Raw genomic sequence first — 24,421 nt, 5'->3', positions numbered from 1 at the left:
GCTTCCACTCAAAATTAATATTTAATTAATCAATTAAAATCTCGGTAGTACGTTTTGTTCAACAAGCTGAAAATAAAAACTAAAATCAGCAATGAATTTTCACCAAGAAATAATATGTAATTTACTGGGGTTGGAAAATTAACATATTGCATCATCCATTATTCAAAAGAAATATCACGATTATGAGCGATGTTCACAATTAATATTGATTCCACTCAAAATTACATTTAATTTATCAATTAAAATCCCAGTAGTACGTTTTCTTCAACAAGCTGCCAAAAAAAAAAATCAGCAATGAATTTTCACTAAAAAATAATATAAATAATATGTAATTTACTGGGGTTAGAAAATTAACATATTGCATCATCTATTATTCAAAAGAAATAGCCATATCACGATTATGACCAATGTTCACTGGACATATCCGCATATATACTTAAATTTCACTAATAGAGAATCATTTACTAATGATGATCTTAGCAGCCAGCTCTCTCATAACCTTCACGTGATTCAAAGAAATAGAGAATGCTTCTGTCATTTATTCCTATCTATATTTTAAGGACCAGCTCTCGTGACCTTCACATAATCCAATATTGATGACTATATCTACAGTTTTTGAATTAATGAACACCATTTTTCCTTTCACCGGCTATCACATGAAAAAGGACATTTACAGCCGCCACTAAAAAGTGGAGAGCAGATCAATCCATCTCATCATGTTTTACATGTCTCAATGCACACATGCTTCTTTTGAAGGCCTTGTGAAGTTCGTGGATTATTGAACAATTGTTGCTGCTGATCTCTTAAAGCCCGGCTGGTGGAAGATGTTCATTGCTTTACATAATACTTCCACCCACTCTATATATAAATCAGATTTGCACCTTGAATATTTTGATCCTTCACAATGCATGATAAATCCTTGGTTAAGAGGGATCTATCCTTCAGCAGAAGGCCTTGTAATGCTTGTGGATGATTAAATCATTGTTGATGTTACTCACGAAGGCTGTTGCTGTAACTCTATAATGCCCAGGATGGGACGAGATGTTTGTTACTTTGGTTAACACTCCTACCCACTATATACACACATACAACTGAGATTCGCACCTTGAATCTTTTGATCCTTCTCAACACAGATAACAGATCAGAGGTTAAGATGGATAAGTATAATATAACTTTGAAACCATACATTACATGAAAGCTCCCAGCACACAACTTTGGGGAAAAGAGAAGGCTATATTAACCAAAGTGCTGCTACAATTAGCATTTTTGTTAGCGTTGATAATACATTGCTAAAAGATGCCCTTTACATGTATCCAGAAATTATATTTTCAAGTCCTCCTGAATAGTATCGAGAGGCTAACTCTTCAGATATGTTCAGAAAATCCACTCTAACCAGAATTTGTCCCAGTTAAAATACTCAGCCAGGTTAGAACAGGAGGGATACACAGATGCCCATTAATAACAAAGTGATCAAACTGATTGACCCATACAGTTAACTGTGAATTAACTGTTTATGAGAAACATAATCGAAGGTTAAGATGGACCTATCCTAATATACTAAAACTTTGAAGCCCTACCTTCCGTGATAGTTTATCCCACACAACTTTGGGCAAAATAGAAAGACTATACAGCAACCAAACTGCAGCTACAAATTGGAATTTGTTAGCAATGACAACACATTGCTGCCCATTTCATGTGCACGGAAGTGATATTTCCCATTTCTTCTGATTTAAGTCGAGCTAACTTTCCAGATATATTTGGAAAATCTACTCCATTGTGCAAGTTAAGGTCTCACCCAGATTAGAACAAAAGGGATGCACAGATGCTCACTAACAAGAAAGTGATCAAACTGATTGGCATCTGCACTTATCTGTGAATTAACTGTTTATAGGAATCGCAATAGGACTATTCAATTCTTGGCCTCCACAATGCTTGATAGATCCCTGGTTACAACGGAACTACACCAGTCTACGGAGACTTTGAAGCCCTACATGACATAATAGCTTGTCCAACACAACTTTGGACAAAATATAAAGCTTATGGCAACCAAAGTAATGCTACAAATTATAATTTGTTGGAATGAAAAATGCATTGCTAAAAGGTGCCCTTCACATGTGCACAGAAATGAGATTTCCAAGTGCCCCAATTAACATTCAAGGCTAACTCTGCAGGTATGTACAGAAAAGCCACTCCAACCAGCATCATGCGAGTTAGATTCTCACTCAAGTTACCGCAAGAGATGCAAAGATCCACACACATAACAAAGTGATCAACCTGATTAATATCTGTAGTTAACTGTAAATAACTGTTTATAACTGCGTACAGAAAGACAGTAGGACTGTTCTGTTCTATTCTTGAAGAACAATAGCATTGTAAAACCATGAGAAAGGACAATAAAATAGAGATCATTATAAATATCATTGTGGCCCTCGTATAATAAAACTAGTGTGAATTTAAAAAAGAGAAAAAAAACAGATAATGGAACATTATACTGCCATGCAATACAATAGAGCCGCGCAATAAAATCCTCAAATGTTAAAAGAGCAAATTTATAATATGTGATTAAACTGGCATGCTTAAATATTTTCTATTTTGTCCAACTGTTTAATAAATTAATTGGAGTTACCTAAAAAGAAAGTACAGCATCTGTACATTCTCTACTTAACTACCAAATATCCTCTACATACATCAAACTTTTCAGAATCCAGATCTGACAAAAATTTGCCAATTCAGGTGTTGGTCGCTCTAGTGTAGATTTGCTGACTGGAGTGAGCAGAAATCATCCTGATCGAACCTTTCGCCATCAAATCCTTGATAGCCTTTCGAGCAAGTGAGCCATTAATCTGGAAAAAAGAATCATGGCAATTGCTTATAGAGCATCAGAATGCACTGAGGAAACAAACAATTTAGAAGATTCTAGACGCAAAAACTTGCGAAAAGCTTAAAACAGGGTAGCACCATTGCTCGCTAGAAATATTTTTAGAGTGCATCGTACAATAAGCATAAAATAAGAAAACCACAGAAGTAATTAATCATTGTTCATTTGCAAACATTTCACTTTCTAAAAGGATATGTTGCAAGAATTTCCAAGACAGATGGATTTTGGGGATGGCTGAAAGGTAACACAATTTCCAGGGATGGGCAACAAAAACAAATATTTAAAGAAACAAAAATCCTCGGATATTCAAAAAAAATATGTTCAGAACTCTCAAAATATAATACCTATAAATTTTAAAAAATTTAAATGATACATGGTATGTACATGATAAAAATACCATGACCTGAATTATTGAACAAATTCCAGTACATTATACCATTCTTCATTCCATGAAAACCTAAAACTATATAGAAAGCTGTTAAATGATGAACAAACTACACCATTTTTGTTACATAAATAACTAAATAGTGAACTATAAAATGATAAATTATAAAAATGAACTAGTACAGTCCAGAATGGCAAAATGCCCAAAACATGTACTCACCACTCAATGTACATGCTAAATAGTAAATAGCATAAAGCTGCAGATAAATTACATCTTCTGGTTCAATGCTACCAGAAATAACTGTGCCTTGTTGAACATGCATCTTTGGAACCCCATATCTAATAATGTTCTTCTTAACACACAGTAGCCTAGTGTATAAATCTTGTCCCAGAAACTACAATTTCCTCACCATTTCCTTGTAGAAGGTAAAATATATGACATTAAATGCAGCCCATTAGCCCTGAAAAATTCAACAATTGCATCCTCTGGCTGTGCTCCCCATGTTGCATATTGTACATTTGTATCAAATTTTGATTTACTGCAAATCTCCCCTCAAAGGTAAAAGAACCACTGAATATATGACATTCAGTGCAATCCCTTATCCCTGTGAAATTCAACAATTGCATCCTCTGCCTGCTCCCTATGTTACACACTGCACATTTCTAGCAAATTTTACCTTGTAGAAGGTAAAATATTTGACATTAAATGCAGTCCATTAGCCCTGAAAAATTCAACAATTGCATCCTCTGGCTGCTCCCCACGTTGCATATTATACACTTGTATCAAATTTTGATTTACCGCAAATCTCCCCTCAAAGGTAAAAGAACCACTGAATATATGACATTCAGTGCAATCCCTTAGCCCTGAGAAATTCAACAATTGCATCTTCTGCCTGCTCCCTATGTTACACACTGTACATTTCTAGCAAATTTTGATTTCTACAAAGCTCCCCTCAAAGGTAAAAGATCCCCTGAAATCTCAATAGGTTGACAAAGTAGATTCACATCATTCTCATTCATTTGCATATTATACATCTCTGTCAAATTTTGATTTACTCCAAAGCCCCCAACTAAAGTAAAATAAAGTTGAGAAACCCTGCGATCTCAATAGACTGACAAGGTAGATCCGCATTGTCCTCATTCTTTTGGGAGGATTGTCCATGTTTAAGTCTATAGTTGAAAAACAACTCAAATGACGGCTTCACATGGCTGTAACAGGTGCAACTATAGACTTAAACATGGACAATCCTGCAATCTAAGAAATTTAGACTTGATTTCAGCTGTTTTTTCAAGTGAACAAGTGCATGCCTTCACTCCAATCCCAGGTATGTGCAAATGATTATTCTCTAGAGTAGCTACCCTTAAAAGGATACTAGGAAGACTGCATAATTTATCATAGGAACCACCAGTTGAAAATTGTAACTAGGTTCAGTCTTCATTATGATGTAATTGTAATCATGACATTGTATATTCTTTATAAAGAAAGAAAGAGAAAGAAAAATAACGTATTTTTTTTTTTTGAATAGTTTCATACTCGTTTGAGTCAAAAGCATGTTCTTCGTGCTTTTAGGTCTTCTAGGTCTTTCTAGGTCTTTCCAGGATAAATAATAATATCGGTCATGTCTCATAGTCCCATTTGGACTCATTGCAATGAAGAAAAATATTTATTTTATCGAGAAAAAGCCATGGATAAGCCCAAGACCAAGTCGACCCAAGAGCAAGATCAAGTCGGCCTAAGGAGGGTTATTCAACCCTCTAGAAAGCCTATAAATACAAGGGAGTTCGACCTCATTTGGACACTCGACTCAAGCAAGTTCGATCTGCAATAGCGAAGGTGAAGAAGAGTAGCTGGGAGGACGAAGAAGAGTAAGTCAAAGTCTATCTCTCACTTGTTTCGCTAGAGTTTGTTAAAGTTGCCAATTGCAGGGAGCTGAAATTCTGAAGTAGTTATTGGAGGACGAATTGCAAGGCCAAAATTCTGTAGTTGTAGGAGGCCAAGATTGTAGGACCGAAATTTTGTTGCAGGGACCAAAGTTGCAGCATCAAGGAAGGAGTATCGAAGTTCTGAAGTTGTCTCAAGGAAGATCTTGCTAGGGGCAGACTTGGGGCTTGTTGGCTTTAGTCTCTTTTGTAAGCAAAAACTAAAAAAGAAGAAAAGCATTTTCTGCGTTTTCCCCTTGGAGCTAAGTCACCTGACACGGGGACACGCAAGACATGACGATTCGAGTGTCTAACACGGGCACGTTGACCCCCCAAAACAGGAAACATTATATATTATTTTATTAAAATATATATATATATATATATATATTAAAAATTAGATATTTCTTACACAAATCCTCATTCATGATACAAATTCATTGATTCAAACATAGATCTTCATCTAGATGTAAGTTTTACAAAGTAACATTATGCATACAAATACAATTGTGACAGATTCATCAATGATCCAATAGGAGAAAGACAAGAAACTGCAGTTTTCTCATTAAGTCATCAAAATCAAAATGTGTTACATAGGTAGTGGCAATGTTAATGGCAAATACAAAACAACTACATGCCTCAAGGAAGTAGGTAGCTCATGAGTCATCAATCATCATCATCAAAATCAGCATCATTGTCATCATCATGGTCACCACTACTCTCCTTTGTTGCATCCTCCTCCTCTGTATCCAATGTCATCTTTGCATCTGGTGTGGAAGATGACCCCTCAACGGTATCACCATCATCAAAAGTGACGAGCTCTAGCACTGGGTCATTAAAATCCAAGTTAGCCAATGCCAACTCCACATTGTTGTCCAAACCCATATCATCAGAAAAGACATCCCACATCTTTGTCTTTCCCTTCAACCACTCATCCCTCTGCCTACAAATAAGACAAAGGTTGGTGTGCACATACACCATTATCTCTGCCCTGGACTACTCAAGCCTACTCTTCTGGACACTATACAAATTCCCATATGTGCTCCAATTCCTCTCACAACAAGAGGATGAAGTCACCTAAGAGATGAGCCTCATGGCTCACAGTTGTAGAGGAGGGCTTGTTGCCCCATGAGTTGCCCACCAAGAATAGGGATTCTTATCCCCCTGTCTCTAATCACATCATATTCTGCAAATCGACCAGTGCCAGTGAAAAACTCTGCAAAGGCATCCTCCACCTCATCAAGGGACGCTATCCTGATAAATCTGCCTCAGTGCATCCTGCCTCCCCTGTGAAATTTCACCATCCATGTGAGGCGGGAATCTGCGGAAAGGTCCACCATTCAGCCACTCATGGTTGTAGTATTTTGGGTTCAATGAGTGAGCCAAACAATGCAAAGGTGTGCAATTCTTGTTCCATCTACTAACAAGAATATCATGTATAGTGGTGAAGAAAGCCTTTGATGATGTCTCATACTCGGGGCACTCACTCTGTAAAATAATGGTCCTCACATACTCAATCACGGAATCCCATCCCTCATAAACATCTCCTAAGATGGGTTGGTCTGTATCTGCAAATCGTAGCAAAGCAATGATAGGGTCCATGATCTTAATAAGTAGATCTACCCTCTCCCACCAAGCATCATCTAACATTGTGTCCTTCACTCTTTTTGAGGCTGCTTGATATGTCTTCCTCCAAAAGACCAAAACTCTTAAATAACCATGGCTCCAAGAGCAGTTTTGACCTCCCTCAACCTCTTCAACATGATGAATGAAGAGGCAAACCGTGTACCTACAATCTTCAACAATGATAGATTGACATACTCCTTATAGATTGTGAGGGCATTTGTATGATTTTGTACAAAGTTGCGGATATGTCGTGCATCCTCAATAATACTTCCAATCCAAAGCACATCAGAAGCAATAGATTTAAGTGCTAAATTCAAGGAATGGACAATGCAAGGTGTCCAAAATACTTGTGGATATTTAGCTCCTACAATCATGTCAATAGCCTTGCAAACAGGTGCATTATCTGTAATGATTTGCACACAAGAATCAACACCTACATCTTCAAGAACTTTAATGAACTCACCCATATATTGTGCATCCTTGTATTGTCCAAGTGCATCCACTGATTTCAAGAAAACTGGACCATTCAAAGAAGACACCATGAAATTGATGAGTGGGTGGCGAGTTGGATTTGTCCATCCACCAAAAACAATACTAACCCCAAATGTTGGCCATGCTGATTTAATAGGCACAAGCATATTGTCCACCTCTTTCTTTGCCTTACTCAACAATGTGGTTCTAAGTTTCTCTGACCCAGTAGGCACATACACTAATGGAGCCCCTTGAGTTAGAGTTCGACACATCTCAATAAATAAAGGTGAGCGTGCAACATTAAAGGATATGAAGTTTTGATAGAAAAAGAATGCAATGGTGAGATCAAGCTCTTCCCATTTCTCTTTCTGAAAAATCTTGTCCATTGGACCAAGTGCCACTGCCTTTCTTTTTGCTGCTTGTCCCCCACCAAAACTCTCAAATGGAAATTTGTTGCTGCTTTTCCTCAAGAATGGAAGGGGATCATCATTCTTGTTTTTTTTAGATGTTGTAGCCACCTTTGCCACACCAACATTGGCCTCTTTTTCCATTTCTTTCCTCTTAGCTAAAGACACCTGTGTACATGCTCCAATTCCACAACCTGGTAAAGCCAACAAATGAGCTTTCACACGGTAATAAGTGCTCATGAAATGATTGTTGCAATAGTTGCATTTCCAAGCAACATTGCCTCCTCCCTTCAACTTGTTGCCTGGCCCTTGCTCTCTTGTGACATACTTCCACAAGGGATATTTGTTTTCTTGAGCCTGTTGTCTTTCTAAATTAATTCTTCCCTCAACATTTGAAGTTGTTGTTGCAACCCCACTTCCAATAGAGGGAACACTTGCAGACCTTGATGAAATTGGAACAGGAGGGGCATCTCCAATGGGGACATTCTTCCCCTTCCTTTGCCCCTTCCCTATTGCCCTTGATTGAGCCATGAATGTTGTAAAAAAATAAAGAAAAAATGCACAAACTTGTAAAAAAAATGCACATGCAAACTGTTGTAATAAAAATGCAAAAAAATAGAAGCAAAATGCACTTACTTGTTGCTTGAATCGCCTCCAAAATGCTCCCAAACCCTTTGCTAGTCGCTCCCACACACCCACAGCAAGAGAGACAGAGAATAGTGAGGGAGAAATGACCCAAAATCGGCATTTATGAGCTGCGCAGCACGCAATTCAAGGGTACACGTGTCCCAAAATCAGGACATGGCGGACACGTTACCCGAACATGCTCGTACACGTTCAGAAGACACGTGTCCCACCGAACCATGTCTAATTCACTGGATTCGAGACACGCAGAGGGTTTTCAACAAATCCGGTTTCTTAGCATTCGAGGGGTTTTGCCCTCGCTTGGAGCCTATATCTTGTGTCCTCTATCTCTTTGTGATCTTCATTGCTTTGGTAATTGCTTGATGAATAGAACTAAAAAAGTGATAAAGAGCCAACTAACATCATAAGTAATTATCACGATAAGGAAAATAAGTTATAATCTACAAGTCTCCAGATTTTCCAACACCACCATTGTTTTTCTTCTCTCTTTGGTAGCTTTTTCACAAACTGCAAGGACTTTATAATTGAAGTTCTTTAAATTTGGTTTTTCTTGTCGTTCTAGATTTCTCACCTCTTTGAACATTTTCGTTCTTTCCTTCCATTATGAAGTTTTTCCCCAAAAATATTTAGCTGCAGAGAAAATGCAAAGACCAAAAAAAAGTCTTGCTGCCCAAGATAAAAATAACCTCAACTTGCCAAGAAAATATTAAGAACCTGGGAGATATATGGATAATCTCAGTGTGAAGATTGAAGTTGCACACCCTAAAATTCTTTTGGTCTAGCTCGGCACATCAATTCTTCACTGCTACCTTTTGAGTCTCCAACCCAGCAAACAAATAGCAGACTCTAACAGCTACATATAGGTCATTGGCCAACAACTACACTTGTGAGTGGATCATAAGGAAGCTCTAGAGACAAAATAACAGCTACATATCAGTCATTGACTAATTTTTGCTTTATGCACCAACCAGCTCTCTTCTTACCTCCGGACCTCCGGAACTCGTAAAAATAGCAAAACTTTTATCTCTTTTTTTTTCTTTTCACTTTTGCAAGGGGGGAGGGGGGTTCAGGGGTTTCTATATATGCACTATATCCACCTTACCCTGAGAAGGGGAAACTGTTGAAAACTAGGAAATTACTGAAGGGGGGTGAATCAGTAATTGTGTCTTCTAAATGACCAATTTTACATTATTTTACCAGTGTTTTAATTCTTTCCTTAATGTATTAAAAGATTTATTTGTGTTCAGCAACTAACCATGAATTCACAGGAAAACATACAAGCAGCTCAAGCAACACATTGACACACCAAACACAAGTGGAAACCACGAATTTTGGTTATTGTGATGTATTGGCAAGCACCCACTCCCTCTTTTACATCAATTTCTGTCGGCTTCTACCTCCAGGAAGTTTCTACCTTGATTTTCGCCTGCTAGCTACAACTTGCTTGGAGCACCCACTCCCTCTTCTACAGGGTCCAACCTTCTCTTTTTCAGGCTACTACCTGAGAGGAGACACCAATCCCCTGATAGGATTACAAATTTACTTTTGGCTTTACCTGGTCTTTGTCTCTGTTCTAAATTGTGTCACTGTCCTCTTTTCCTCTGTTTATCACCTCTGCTCCTCTTCCTCAATTCTGCTTCACTCTGCTCCTCTTCCTCTTTCTCTTTTTACCAGGCAATTCATGAACTCGTTCTCACAGAATTCAATTCTCTAGCAACTCTATCATTCAAAAATGCATCTTTTTATATACAAAGCTTGCTGATTGTTTGTATTCCATGCAGGACTCTGAAGTGAAAGGTTGCCTCTTTGTATTCCAGGGCTCTTTGTGGTTTACCTCTTCATTTTCGAATTTAAAGGTCAAGTCATGACAAATGAACCTCATACTGTTAAAAAAACTGAAGTAACATGAGCCAACATCCATGATTACATAATTCAAGGCTCAGAATTTTCTTTATCCATGCTACAAAACATGGACGTTGATTACCCATTGGTAATCTGGATCGCAGATTCTAGTTTTCCTCTGACAATCTGGGCTACAAATGCAGTTAGCTAGGGCTCTAATCTGCATTTGATCCCTGAATTAGGGAAAACTCAGAATTTTTCTTCCAGATTTGCAAGTTGCAACCATTTGTATCACATCTTCAGGCTCCTCGGCAAAATATTTAGCATCAATAACATGATCATGTGAATTAGATTGCAAGGTGGATACTAATCAGATATTTCATGGCTTGGATATAGTGCCTTCTTGGAAATGTAAACTCAGTATATACCATACTGAAAGCTGACGATAACATTCATAGTCAATTAAAATAAACATATTCGTATTCATATTCTCCAGATCTTGTGTGCCATGTATTTACTCTCAAGGACAGGAAACAAGTAATTTTACAACCTAGTTTACAAAACACTGTAACAAGTCTTGATTCTTCAAATAATTGTAATCAACTATAATCGGCCCACTGTAATCAGCCTTCCAAACCAAGTGCATTCATTTATATCTTCTTGAATCTTAACCATTTGACCTCAAGCCTTCATAAGCATTTGACATCAATGCCAACATTACCAACAGAAACGTGAGATGGAAGTGTCTCCATGTGATCCAAAATATGCATTAATATTCTATTTGTCCTCTTTCTCGATACTTTCAAAACTGGAAAATCAAAGCTATGGCCTTGTAAAAGCCATTCTTGGTGTCAATCCTAATTCAGCAATTTGGGTACTTAAAAATTCTAGAGCCCATTTTGAGACTTGAACAATGCTTTTTACGGTAAACCTTCGTGAAATGTGCATAGTGGATTTCATCATTGTCATTGTCATCAAGAGCTTTCCAACGAGCTAAAAAATGAGAAAAGGTCATATGAAAAAGTTATGCCCTTCGCAAGTTGATCATTGATTTGAAACTGACCACTACAAAGCCATGTCAACTCCCACTATTAATACGTTGGGACCTAGCCATTTATGGCTATATGAAAAGATTCTATAACGACAAACCCTGACCCTAAGCAACAAGAAAGGATCCAAAACCATAACCCTAATAGTGAAGAGATCGTGATAACCCTAAAAGGGTTCCAATCCTATTGTCTTTATGTTCTATAGTTGAGTGATGCAAAGTAGTAGGATAATGGCGCACAGCAATCGAAGAAGGCGACAATGTAGCAGCTTGTGAATAGATCACAATATCTACTTCATCCTTATCAAGGATATGATTCTCTATATTTTTCATTGCAGTGGATAGAAGCACAGCTTAGCATATAGCACTAACGTGGTCCCCAGCATTTTTGTCATGCCATTTCTTTATTCCTACCAATTAATTGATCAAGCTTTCCTTTTAGACCTTTCAATAATGAGTTTTTCCCAATTAACATATTGGCCCTAATTTCACAATCGAGCTCCATGAAATTGAATACATTAGAATAATGGTTTTACCTTGATTCAAAATCAAACATAATCCATTTATCTACCCTTATAAATCAAAAATTTTAATTTTGTTAAGGTTTGTTTAGATTTTTTTGATAATTCACCCAACTTTCCAGTCAAACTTGATCGAAAGATTGAGCTCTTTGGCTTGTTTGATTTCTTGATCAAGACAGATTTTAAAATTATGTTGATTCCTTGATTGGCCCTCCCGAAGTTCTTTGAAAGTACATCAAACCCTAACTTCTCAATCAATCCCAATTTCTCGATCAATTTCTTCTTCATTTATGCTCAAAAAAAATTGGCCCTGAAATTTCTTTGAAGCCCAATCTCCCACTCAAGTCAATCCAGACATAGCACCAAAAGGACTCATTTTTGGCTTCAATTTTTCAATCAAGATGGATTCATTTAACACCCAAAAGCCTCTATTTTTGGGCCTAATTTCACAATTCTGCCTATTTTCAAATTGAGCACCCTTTTCAAAAGCTTGAAAGAGGCTCAAAGTACCACTGTTTCTTTTCAAAGGGCATGCAAACTACACATTTACAAGATCTCACATCACCTTTATAGGGACAACATCATTGTATTGATTACTCACTCATTCAAAATCATTCAAAATTAATAGTGTCCCAACATCAATCATTTAAATTATATAGCAACTTTCAAATGTTAGCCTTTATACATAGTTCGAATTGACATAAAATTATTCATTGCTAGAAAGGTTGAGATACCTGTGGTCTTTGAATTCCTTCACTAATACCTATAACATTAGAAACTTAGAAGTCATCACAATGCTCGCAAGACTACTATTCAAGACTCCTATATTCCCATTGCACATCGAGGTACACAATTCCTTTCCTCTCTATTGCCTTATCAAAACTTTGAATTAATAGCAAATTTCAAATGTTAGCCTTTATACATAGTTCAAATTCACATTAAAATTATTCGTTGCTAGAAAGGTTGAGATACTTGTGGTCTTTGAATTCCTTCACTAATACTTATAATGTTAGAAGTGCATCACAATGCTCACCAGACTACATATCTGAGACTCTTATATTCCCATTACACATCCAGCTACACAATTGCTTTCCTCTCTATTGCTTTCCTCTCTATTGCCTTCTCAATTGTTAATTTTAGACTACATGCATTACTCTTTGAGTTGAATATAATGTTTGTGGTACAAATCAAAAAACCCTTGCCGTTTGGGGTGATCTATTTTGAATTAATGAGCAAGGATTTCATCTATTCAAGGCACAAGGATATTATTAAGTTAGCTTCCCATCACTTGTTCTTTCCCATATCTTCAAATCTCTTTCATCAACATTAGCCATCAATTCTATTATGTATCATTCGTATGTTGGTTAGTAAGCGACTTACTCTTGGAGAAACTTTTTGTTTCTCTTTTGAATGGAGTGAACAAGTTATAAAAAGCATGTGAAGTTGCATTGGCCCATAAGAATGCAAGTTCATTCAAAGGTTGTAGTTTGACCTAACCTAGAGTCAATGCTTTCTCATGTTGATTAGTCCTTCACTACTCTAAGAGTAATCACATTTCAAACAAGTATTCAATTTCAAAGGGAGAATGAGCCCATTCAAAGTTCAAACAAGATGTCATTTAAATCAAGTTCGGCCCCATTTTATTCCAATAGCATAATTCAAGCTTGAATCATGAAAATTGAAAATTTGGCCTTGAGATTGCTTTAATGTTTTGATTGATGAATAGTAATGTGCATGTTGTTTACAATGGGCAAAATGCAAACTCATCTACACAGTGCCCAATGGGCAAGGTAGTAGAAAAAAGCTGATGAAAGAAAAGCCAGCTAAAGAAGAGCGACCAACCAAAGAAAAGCAATCAACCAACCAAAAGCAATCAGCGATCGAGATAATGTCATAAAGGCTTTCAAAAGTCCAACATATGCAAACACCTCACATCAAATAGGAATAGGCAATGCACATCATATGGGAATTGTTTTTGCTTATTAAAGAAGGGGTAGGATTGCCCCCTACCTCTAATCCAAGTGAAAGACAGCATGATGAGATTTATGGGATAAGAAACTTGTGAAAGTATTATATTCACAACGTTGTTGCTATACCTTGAGTGGTGAGCATATGTAGAAATGATCAAGTGGTTAATTGATTGTACTAATGTAAACAAGTCAAAAATATATTATAAATAGGTAAACTACATAAGATCTTTCTTGGTTACAAATCTAGAGGCATATTATAAGTTTGTGAAGTTTGACAAACATTTAGTGAATGAATGGGTGTGCAAATTCACTCAAACACATAATTGTTATGGCATCCTAGCCAACTAGTTATGACGACGGCAAGATATTTAAGGTCAATGCTACACAAGCATTTCCAACAACAAATTTCAAAGGCACCTACACGTTGTTGTTTGGTTGGTTCGCTGGTCGCATGGACAAAAGTCATTTGCACATTTGAAAGTGACGTGGGTACCATTAATCAATGCCATCACAAAACAAGGAACTATTTTCAACTAGGTGACCATTATGTCCTATTCACTAGGGGAAAATATCAAGAAAACCAAACCTAATGCACCCACCACTCCTCCAAAATTTTGTATGTGCCTCTAATCCATTTGTAGGGATAGGTTGGTCTTGGACACCTAAAAGACCCCCAATTCATGTACATTGTAAAGATCTTTAAGAGTATGCACAACTATGCTAAGATTTGTGATCACTTATTTTCACTATTGTATGAGCTAATCTTTGCCAAACTATGCACAAGATTATCTAAAGATGCTATACAAGTGTTGCAAAAGGTTGGACATTGGTACATAAATATATGGTCTACATATATCAAGAATTATGGGGTGACAAAACCTACTCATAGATTGTCAGCCCATGTGCCTAGTAAGTTGGTAATATAAGAGATTAGTTATCAAACAATGATATATGGTTTCAATACATAGTTCACAATGCACCAAAAAAAACTTTGCCTATCATAATATCCTTTGATTCTTCATGGGAAAGAATGGAAGGGGGAAAATGGATGCTTATCAATTTCCCCTCCAAATGTATCAAATGCTTGTTCCATTAGGCATTCTGGAAAAGCATATATATAAGGTGAAAAAATTGCCTCCAGTTATTCTCATGAAAAAAATGAACTTGAAGAGCCAAAGGGACATGCTCTTACATATGATGAGATGCAAACAAAGTTACAAACACTAGCAAGATATAAGGAAGAAAATGGAAGAAGAAGACCAGGCTATTGCAGAATTTCAAGTTTTACATGAGATAAGAAGAAAGCACAAAAAGAGAATAATAGAAGCTCAAGAGAAAGTGAAAGCGAAAGTTGAGGCTAGGAAAACGGCAAATGCACAAGTTGAAGCAAAAAAGAAAAACAAATAAGAGAGAATTGAAAAGGGAAGTTGGAGAGATGCCAAAGTCTAGAGGAAACAAAGAAAAAACAAAAAATTTGTGTATTGTGTGTTAGAAAATCAACACATAAATCCACCCCATGCATTCAAACCCAAGATGTCATCCCGTGCAAAGCATTTCATGGAGTTGTGGCCTCATTATCAAAACAACCTACACACTTCACAACTAGAATGGACCGAAAGGTGTCTGCCTTATATGAGAGGGAGACTCTAGAACTTCGAACTTCTTTACTTAAACTACCTCCACAACTGGACTTTACACTAATGGGTTTAATAGATATGACATCCACAAATCTAGGAAAGCATCCATAGGGTCTAATTGAAATATTTTCTCATAAAACATCAATAAACAAGAGAAAAAACACTTTGTTTCCCTTTATTGGGCTATTTAAAGAAATCTTGCCCGTGTATATCGGTGGTTGTTATTTAATTGCTCCATGTTGCTCATATGTTCTACAAATTCTCTTGATAAAATTCAATTTTATTTTTTTTGCCCAAATAATTGGGCTATTATTTGTGTGGATTTATTTGAATTGTTAAGTATGAGTTGCACCATAAAATTTTGGTTGTATATAGCCTACATGAACTCTTATGATTTGCGTTATGGTTGTGCATTCTATGAGTGCACACGCATTCAATGGTTGTGCATTATGTAAGCACAATCCCATTCAAATCAGCTAGTATGAGAACCTTCAAAAAAGGTGAGAACTAAGAACAAAATTGAATCATGTGAGCATAATCTGATTCATATCAACTAAAAATCAAAACCTTCAAAAGGTGAGCATTGAGAAAAAAAATAAATCCTTAGACCCATAAATGGCTAAATTTCAATTTTCCACCAAGTTTCTAAGAGGGAGCATTAGAGTGGTGAGAAGCAAATAGGAGACATGTGCAAGCACCCTCAAATTTCCCTGACATTGGGGTGCCTGACATAGGGGTCTCTATCTCAAAAAATATAAAAAATGAAAGTAATAACAATAAAATCCCAATAGTAACGATTCATCCCATGCAAATTCATCATTATGCAATCTACTGGAAATGCTACAAACCTGCGAATCCTAAAATCCTAAAAATTGTTAAGTCTCTTGAATTCTAAATGGGATATAAAATTCTACTTTCTTTGTATAAAGTTTTATGAGATTGAACCACTCTCAAACATCCTAAAACAATTAATGGTAATGTTAAAAATTTAAGTAAAAGGATAGAAAAGGTAAGATAACGAAGAATGTCAATTGGATAAAAAAAAGTAAGATGAGAATGTTAACTTTTACTTTATAAATTAAATATTAACATTAATTATCATCATCACAAACTCCTCAAAGCTCTTTCCCCTATCTATGTTCTCTCTTAAAGGGATGTTGGACAAAAAATCAACAAGGGAGGGGGGGAACACTCACTTTTGGGGAAAGGATTCCCCATACATATCCTAACATTTCCACAAAACAGGGCATGGAGAAACATTTTCCCAGGCACCCACACTCCCTTTTGGGGAAAGGATTCCCCATGCATTTCTACGAGTTTCCACAAAATAGGGATATGGAGAAACATTTCCTTAGGCACTGCCGCCCCCCCCCCCCCCACAAAGCATGGGAAATGTGGGGCGCACCCTAGGGGACACCTTCCCCTGGAACACTACTTAATTTAGTAGGATACATAGAGCTCTTAAAGCCATTTCTATAAGCAAACCTATCTTTAGAAATTGGAACACCAAAAGGGGTCCTCAAGCAATTATATATAGGTTGATGTCATTTGGTCACTCCTTGTTGTTTATATGTTTTACAAATTCTCTTAAGAAAAGAAAAAGCATATCATGGCCACAATGAAACAAAGAAAGCAAATCAAAATACACTAGATGGCCAAGACATAAATATTAGCATGTGGCAAAAACCTAGCATCAGCTCTACCTACCTCATATGGCCATCACCTGATTCTTGAACACATGATGCTTAATTACATCAAAGAAGGAACCCTTCAATGTCCTAACCCGATGAGCAATAAATTGACTCATTCTAAACGGGAAAATAAAACTGCTACATCAACAAAGCAAGCTCTAACCCTTGAGCTGTAAGTGGTAATACAAGGAAAAATCAAGAATAAGTAAAAGGTGCACAAGAGGGGTGGAAAAATTAGGCCAAGTTGGTAACTCATGCATCCACGAATGCTCTCTCCTCACACCTATACACTTAGGATGTAGACACCCCCATCAACTGGTCCCTTTTATCATGGCAATTGGCCATGAAGTCTTCTCCCCTCCATTACCACATTAGTATACACTAACACCTATCAATTAAAGGGTGGACCTAGGAAATGTTATTTCCCCTCAAGGGCTAGAAACACCTAATAGGGTTGACCGTTAGTCACCCCTACCAATGGAGAAAACACCTTTGCACCCTGATTTTGGAAGGGGGCCTTTATTTGAAGTATTAATATGTCCTTAGCATTCAAGTTTGGGTCTTAGTCTTTGATGGATGGTTGCTTTCACCAGAATCCATGTTGTTTTTGTCAGGTGGGTCACTGCATCCCAGACCTTGTGCACTCACTCCATAGGTACCCAAGCCCTTGAGAGAAGTGCATTGGCCTAAGCAGGTGCAGAGTTGACAAACTACAAACTCCTGATAGCACTAGCAAATGGCACATATTCCAGAGCACCTCCAGGACCCAGGACATTAGTCAACGTTGAACTGGTTTTGGGGATTCTTCAGGATGACACCATTAGACTCGGTGTGCCCCCAAGCTAGCCTTGACACAACCTAATGGTCAAGAGTTGATTCAAAGCCCAACTTGGGATGGTCTCCAATTGGGAGACTAGGGAGGGCTTGTGGCACCAAAGGAATCCCTAAAGCTAGAAAGGAGGAGGCCTTATTTCACAGTTGACGACCCATGAAGACCACTTGATGGCAGCCCAACAGTATCTTGGGACCCCACAGGAAATATTGAGGTGGATTTGAGGGCCAACCCTCAAAATTTGGATCACCCAAGCATCTACGCACATTTGGACACCTCATCACACTTTGGCATGACATTTGGAGCCTCAATTAGGCATGACATGAGCTATTTAGGAAGCTACAACTCACATGTGTGGGCTATTATGTCTACTTTCTCATTGGCCAATGGGTTGTCTTGTAACCCAAGTGCATTTAACGATCAAACTTGTTTCTAGAGGGTTTGTCAAGCTAAATTAAGGGACCTAAACCTCATATATATAGAGGGTAGGTTCATTTCATTCTCATCATTATTTGTGATCTAATTTGGCCTTCTTAGAGAATTCAGACTAGCTGAATTTGAACCTTGTATCTTGTGTAGATGTGATCTATTGAGGAAATTAGCTAATGGAGCTATTCTTTGGCTTTGGAGATGTCATTTTGGCGCAATAGTTCATGCATTTTATCTAGTAAGTGTACCTTGTATTTGATAAATCTTTGTATTTTGTGGCTATTGTATGGAATGGTTTGTTATCTAGGGTTTCTAGGTGCTACTTATTGTTGATAATTATTCTATGGAATCTTAGTAATGGTATTGCATGCATTACCCACTTAAAGAATTTGTATGACAATCCCATGGGTGAGTCTTTCAACTAGCTCTCCCCATTGACTTTTCTCCCGCACCAAAGTGATTGCTAGGATTTGAAACCTAGGGTTTCTTAATTCCCTTACTCCTTGATATAATTTAGTTGTTTTCTCCTAAGTTAAACATCCCATAGACTCCATCACCCAAGGTCAAGGCACTAGCCTTGATCACATTGTTTATCACCTTGAAAACTCACATTAAATCTCGTTCTTCTTCTCCTAAACCTAAATTCGACCTCTTAAGGTAAGTCACTAGCTAGGGCTAGGGCATTTAAATTCAGCTAGGGTTTCAACACTTGGTTGTGAGGTCACTACCTCAAAATCAACCTCTTCCCATTGCTATTTCTCCATCTTAGCACTAAAGTCCTTTGCCCTAGGTAACTTTTACCATAGCTAAGCCCTAGTCTTGCCCCAAGTAACCTTTAGAATAGAATATACATCTATTGTAACCCTTTTCTTAGCCTTGTGATCCTAGATAAGCTCATTAACCTTTCTTGTTCTCAAAGCCTAGGCCAATTTGTGCCCTAATTATGCATTTTGGAGGATGTGAATTGCCTTATTTTGCTAGTTAATCCATGCTCATAAGAAGAGCAACCCTCCTTGGCCTATCTTTGTCACCTCTATCCCTAGTACTTAATAAATTCTTTAGGTAAACCTAGTATAAGAAAGCCTCCCTTGTTGTAAAAGTCCACTAAACCTTAAAAAGCAGGAGGTAGTTATTGTGGTGACAATGGGCCACACCTCGTATTGTTGTCCCTTGGTCTAGTTCTTGTCTTATGAGCTACCCTCACAAGACCTGCTAGATTTTGAGGAAACAAGCAGTTCCAGGAAGGATTAAATGTGTAAGAGAAAACAGGAGTTAAGATAGTGTGAAAAGGGAGATTATTATTGACGTAGATTTAAGGGGGACGATTCTTCAACAACAACTCCTAATGAAAGAAAAACATGTTAGTACAACAATATATCGGCTTAAGTGGGAAGTAAACAATTCGTATCAAGAGGGTCCTATGAGTTTTTATAAGAAAGGGAAAATTTCCATTAGAAGGGGCATTGAAAACGCTATGGAACAATGGGATATATGATCAAAGACTATCCTTTCATCATTGATGATCAAAGCCCCAATATTACTCACATAAGCCATACAACCTTTTTTATGATCGATGAGATTTACCACATTATTGAGCTTAGGTGGGGAGGAGAAATCTTGTCATGGAATCTGAGTATCATGACTTTTCAAAAGAAAAGAAATATTATCATTATTAAGGTCACAAAAAGGCTATGGAGCAATGGGATATGACCTAAGATTTTAGCCTTTTATCATTGATGATCGAAGTCCCAATATTGATCCATAAGATATTGGAAAATGCAATATGGCAGTTATTAATTCAGATTTTCCTTAACCTTAATAATTGCTTGTGAACTTTATTTATCTTCTTGTTTTCTTTATTAGTTCTTCTTCATCAAACAACTATCAAGAACAAAATAGTAAAAGTAGTGGAAACAAAAATTAAATCCAAGCCAGGGCGAACCACTCCAAGGGGAAACCTGAAAAAAAATTCTTCTCTTCTTGTAGAATCTTGTTAGGTCCCTATAATACTAGTGATTCCCCCATTACTATTGTCATTGTAGTCCTTAATGTTATTGTTGTGCCCCTATTGTCCCCATATTGTTATTAGTGTGCCCCATAGAAACCCACTATTGTTATTGTTGTGCCCTTATATTATTATTGTTATGTCGGCTTTGATTATATTGTGACCCCTTAGACTCCTATATATATAAAGGAGGTTTTGTCATTTGTATCATCCAAGAATTGTTCATTTGTGTAATGTAAAGGAGGTTTCACCCTCAAAGACGTTGATTCCTAAGTCGTTGATCTATCTTTTCTATCTTTTTGTACGCTGGTTTCATAACATTTGGTATTAGAGCTGTGGATTCTAGGGTTTCATTGCTCCAAACAAGTCATCGTGGCATTTTCGTTATAACTTCTTCTCTACGAAGTTTCAGAAGCTAAAAAAAACCCATTTGAGCCGAACTCGTTCTAAACCTCGGGTCCGAATTTCAGATCTTGTCTCGCTATATTTTCGGAGATATGATCCAAGGAAGTTAGGGTTTTCGCAGACTCTTGAATTACATTCCAAACAAGTGACCTTGGGAAAATCGTCATAACTTTCTCTTTGAGCATCATATTGAAATTTCGTAAGAAGTTACAAAAAGAGGATAGACTGTAGTTTTCTATGTATCTTTTTCAGATCCGAAGGTCGAAACAGTGACATGTGGCATGTCGTACAAGTTCGCTCTACTGAAAAATTATATAATCAGGTCATCGTGGGAGATTGGGCATTACCTCTTTCTTTGAGAATCCAATTTTGATCAGCCTGGCAGCATTGGAAAGAGGACTCAGAGGGCTACCGCAAGAAGCAATTTCAAACCTTGGAGATCCACAATTACAGAGATACAACAGATTCAATATCGAACTTCTAAAAAGCGAAAAAAGGTGTGTAGTCTTTTTAAAATTTTGCACAAGTTTGGGTTGAAAAATTACTTTGAAGTTCAAAGGGCGTAGTGAAGTATAATTATCATTAATTGATGCACCGAAGAAAGAAAATGGAAACACCTAGTAAGCAACCAGAAAGCTCTAGTATGACTCATGAAGGAGAGGAAGAAATGCAACATGATATATCAAAATTACGAGATCAAGTGCAACAAACTTCACTCTCACAAAAGGTAACAGAAGCTAAGATTGATGGTTTAAAAAAAGGCGTGGAAGCTGTGGATGGCGTGGAAGCTAAGATGGATGGCATGGACGCTAAGATGGATGTTATAGAAGAAAAATTGAAAGGAGACATAGAAGATTTGAAGATAGATTTGACTAAGTTGCTACAAGAAATGCTTACTAATGGTGAAAGGGTAGTAAAGGAAACTCATGATGAGAACAAAATAAATGTTAATCATGATTTCATAGACTCTAACGTTGGATTGAAGACCCACCATGTTCCAAAGATTGATACGAGGAAGTTTGATGGCAAGGATCCCGCAACATGGATACTACAGATGGAGCAATATTTCGATCTTCGTAATGTGCAAAACACACAAAAGGTATGCATTGCAACTTTATATTTGGAACCAAATCAGTTTATATGGTATCGATGGCTTTGCTCTCATAAACAAATTGTCACTTGGTCAATTTTTACGGAAGAAATGATAGCACATTATGAGGATACAAAAAGCAACACTTTTTTTAACCAATTGATCAAACTCAAACAAAAGGGTTCAATGATGAAGCACATTGAGGACTTCCAAAAATTGAATATAAGGGTAAAAAATATTCCAGAGGAACATAGGATTGATGTGTTCATAAGAACTTTAAAGGAAAACATCCAACATGAAGTTCGCCATTGGAAACCTAACTCATTGGAGAAGACCTCCAGGTTGGCAAGAAAATTGAAAAGCAAAATTATGGCAACAAGGAAACCTACCACTCACAATTATAAGAATGGAAGTGTTGTTTCCCCTAGCCTTTCACAACCTACAAGGTTGACACCCCAACAATTGGAAGAAAAAAAGAGCAAAAGGGCTTTGTTACAATTGTGATAGCAAATACACTAAAAGTCACAAGTGGGATGAGAAGAAATTATTTTACATAGATTGTGAAGAGGAAGAAAAGGAACAAGAAACGTCAAAAAAGAGGATATACACCAAGAACAAACCCTAGAGAAAGAAAAAATGAATCCGACCATATCTTGTAATGCATTGGCCGGAATTACCACTCCTCTAACTATCAAGATAGAAGGACATATCAAGAAGAAAAAGGTAATTGTGTTGATTGATTCGGGCAGTACCCATAATTTTATTCATTGTAAGGTGGCCAAGGAATTGAATTGCTTCCTATATCCAGCACTAGGTGTCAAGTGATGGTTGCAAGTGGAGTAACCATAAATTGCTCGAGAAAGTGCCATAATATCAAGCTATCCATGGGAGAATATGTATTGAATAGCCCAATGCTTTCATTCCAATGGGTGGTGTTGATGTTGTACTAGGACTCCAATGGCTACAATCCATGGGTACAATAGCTTTTAATTTTCAAGAACTTTTCATGACATTTTCTTCGGAAGGAAAGGAAGTTGAATTAAGAGGTATCGTAGGGAAACCAGGAAAGATAATCAGCTCCAATGGAATGACAAAGCTTCTGAAAAAAGAACGAGGCGTAATTGCACAATTATGTTCGCTAGAGGTTCCCAACATCAAAATCATCTATTTCTCCAGATCTCCAAAAAGTCTTGGACAATCATTCCAAGGTATTTGAGAATCCCAAAGGTCTCCCACCTATTCATGATCATGATCATGCTATTCATTTGATTCCAAGAGGTGTTCATCCAAACATCAGGCCTTACAGATATCCCGATGCCCAAAAGAGTGAAATTGAATGCATGGTTGCAGAAATGTTAGAGGCTGGTATAATTCAACCTAGTCAAAGTTCTTTCTCTACTCCAATAGTGTTGGTGCACAAGAAGGATGGATCATGGCGCATGTGTCCGGATTGTAGGGAACTCAACAAGCTCACTATTAAAGATAAATTTCCCATTCCTGTCATTGATGAACTATTGGATGAATTGCATGGATCAATTTACTTCACCAAGTTGGATCTTCGTTCAAGATATCATCAAATCAGAATGAAGACTAAAGACATTCCGAAAACAGCGTTTAGAACTCATGAGAGTCATTATGAATTTTTGGTCATGCCTTTTGGCCTTACCAATGCACCTTCTACATTTCAAGGTTTGATGAATTCCATTTTGAAACCCTTGAAAAATTTGTGTTAGTATTTTTTGATTATATACTAATCTATAGCAAGTCTTGGAAGGATCATGTTCAACATGTTGACAGGGTGCTCAAACTACTAGAGGAGAAAAAATTATATGCAAAAAGCTCCAAATGTTTCTTTGGAGTACAAGAGGTGGAATATCTGGGTCATATTCTATCTCATGAAGGTGTTAAGGTTGACCCTAGCAAAATTAAATCCATTAAGGAATGGAAAATCCCCACATCCATAAAGCATCTAAGAGGATTTCTCGGGTTGACAATGTATTATCACGAGTTTGTTAAGAATTATGGGAGAATAGCAACACCTCTAACAACATTATTGAAGAAAGATGCATTTGTATGGGCTCCAAAAGCAACGAAGGCCTTTAAACAACTTAAAGAGGCAATGTGCCAAGCATTGATGTTAGCTACGTTGAACTTCACAAAAACCTTTATTGTGGAATGTGATGCCTCGGGAAATGGACTTGGTGATGTTTTAATGCAAGAAGAAAGACCCATTGCTTTCGAAAGTCGTCCAATCAAAGGAAAGTATTTACAAAAAGCTATTTATGAGAAGGAAATGTTGGTAATACTACATGCACTTAAGAAATGGCGACCCTACCTAATGGGAAGACACTTCAAGGTAAAAACAGATCATGATAGTCTTAAATACTTTTTAGAACAAAGATTATCTTCAGAAGAGCAGCAAAAATGGGTCACAAATATGTTGGGTTATGACTTTGAAATCATCTACAAAAAAGGGAAGCAAAATGTTGTGGCAGATGCACTCTCAAGAAAGGATGAGGATGTGGAAACATTGCTTTGTGCCATTTCTATTATCCAACCAGATTGGATAAACAAAGCAAGGGATGAATGGAAGAATGACGAAGAAGTGTGGGCACTCATT

At 37.2% G+C, this 24,421-nt stretch overlaps 1 protein-coding gene across 2 annotated transcripts in view; it reads right to left on the bottom strand.

The window, feature by feature from the left end:
• Positions 1-2,520: 2,520 nt before the first annotated feature.
• LOC149153813 (small ribosomal subunit protein eS25w-like) overlaps positions 2,521-24,421 on the bottom strand; it is a 43,465-nt gene continuing 21,564 nt past the window's right edge. The window contains exons 4-5 of one of the 2 annotated variants that reach the window (XR_016262185.1): positions 2,668-2,843; positions 2,521-2,602 (exon numbers count right to left, since the gene is read on the bottom strand). Coding sequence is in view for 1 of the 2 variants with exons in the window: in XM_089437806.1 (XP_089293932.1) it covers positions 2,730-2,843 (114 nt within the window). In the remaining variant the exon portion in view is untranslated. Of the gene's footprint in view, positions 2,844-24,421 lie in introns of both variants that reach the window. The other variant, XM_089437806.1, reaches the window with a different exon arrangement.

Source organism: Pinus tabuliformis, chromosome 9 (assembly GCF_031772625.1).
Source record: "Pinus tabuliformis cultivar Carrire ecotype Pingquan chromosome 9, CPIR1, whole genome shotgun sequence".
Classification (NCBI taxonomy): domain Eukaryota; kingdom Viridiplantae; phylum Streptophyta; class Pinopsida; order Pinales; family Pinaceae; genus Pinus; species Pinus tabuliformis.
This window is presented reverse-complemented; position numbering and strand designations above follow the sequence as displayed.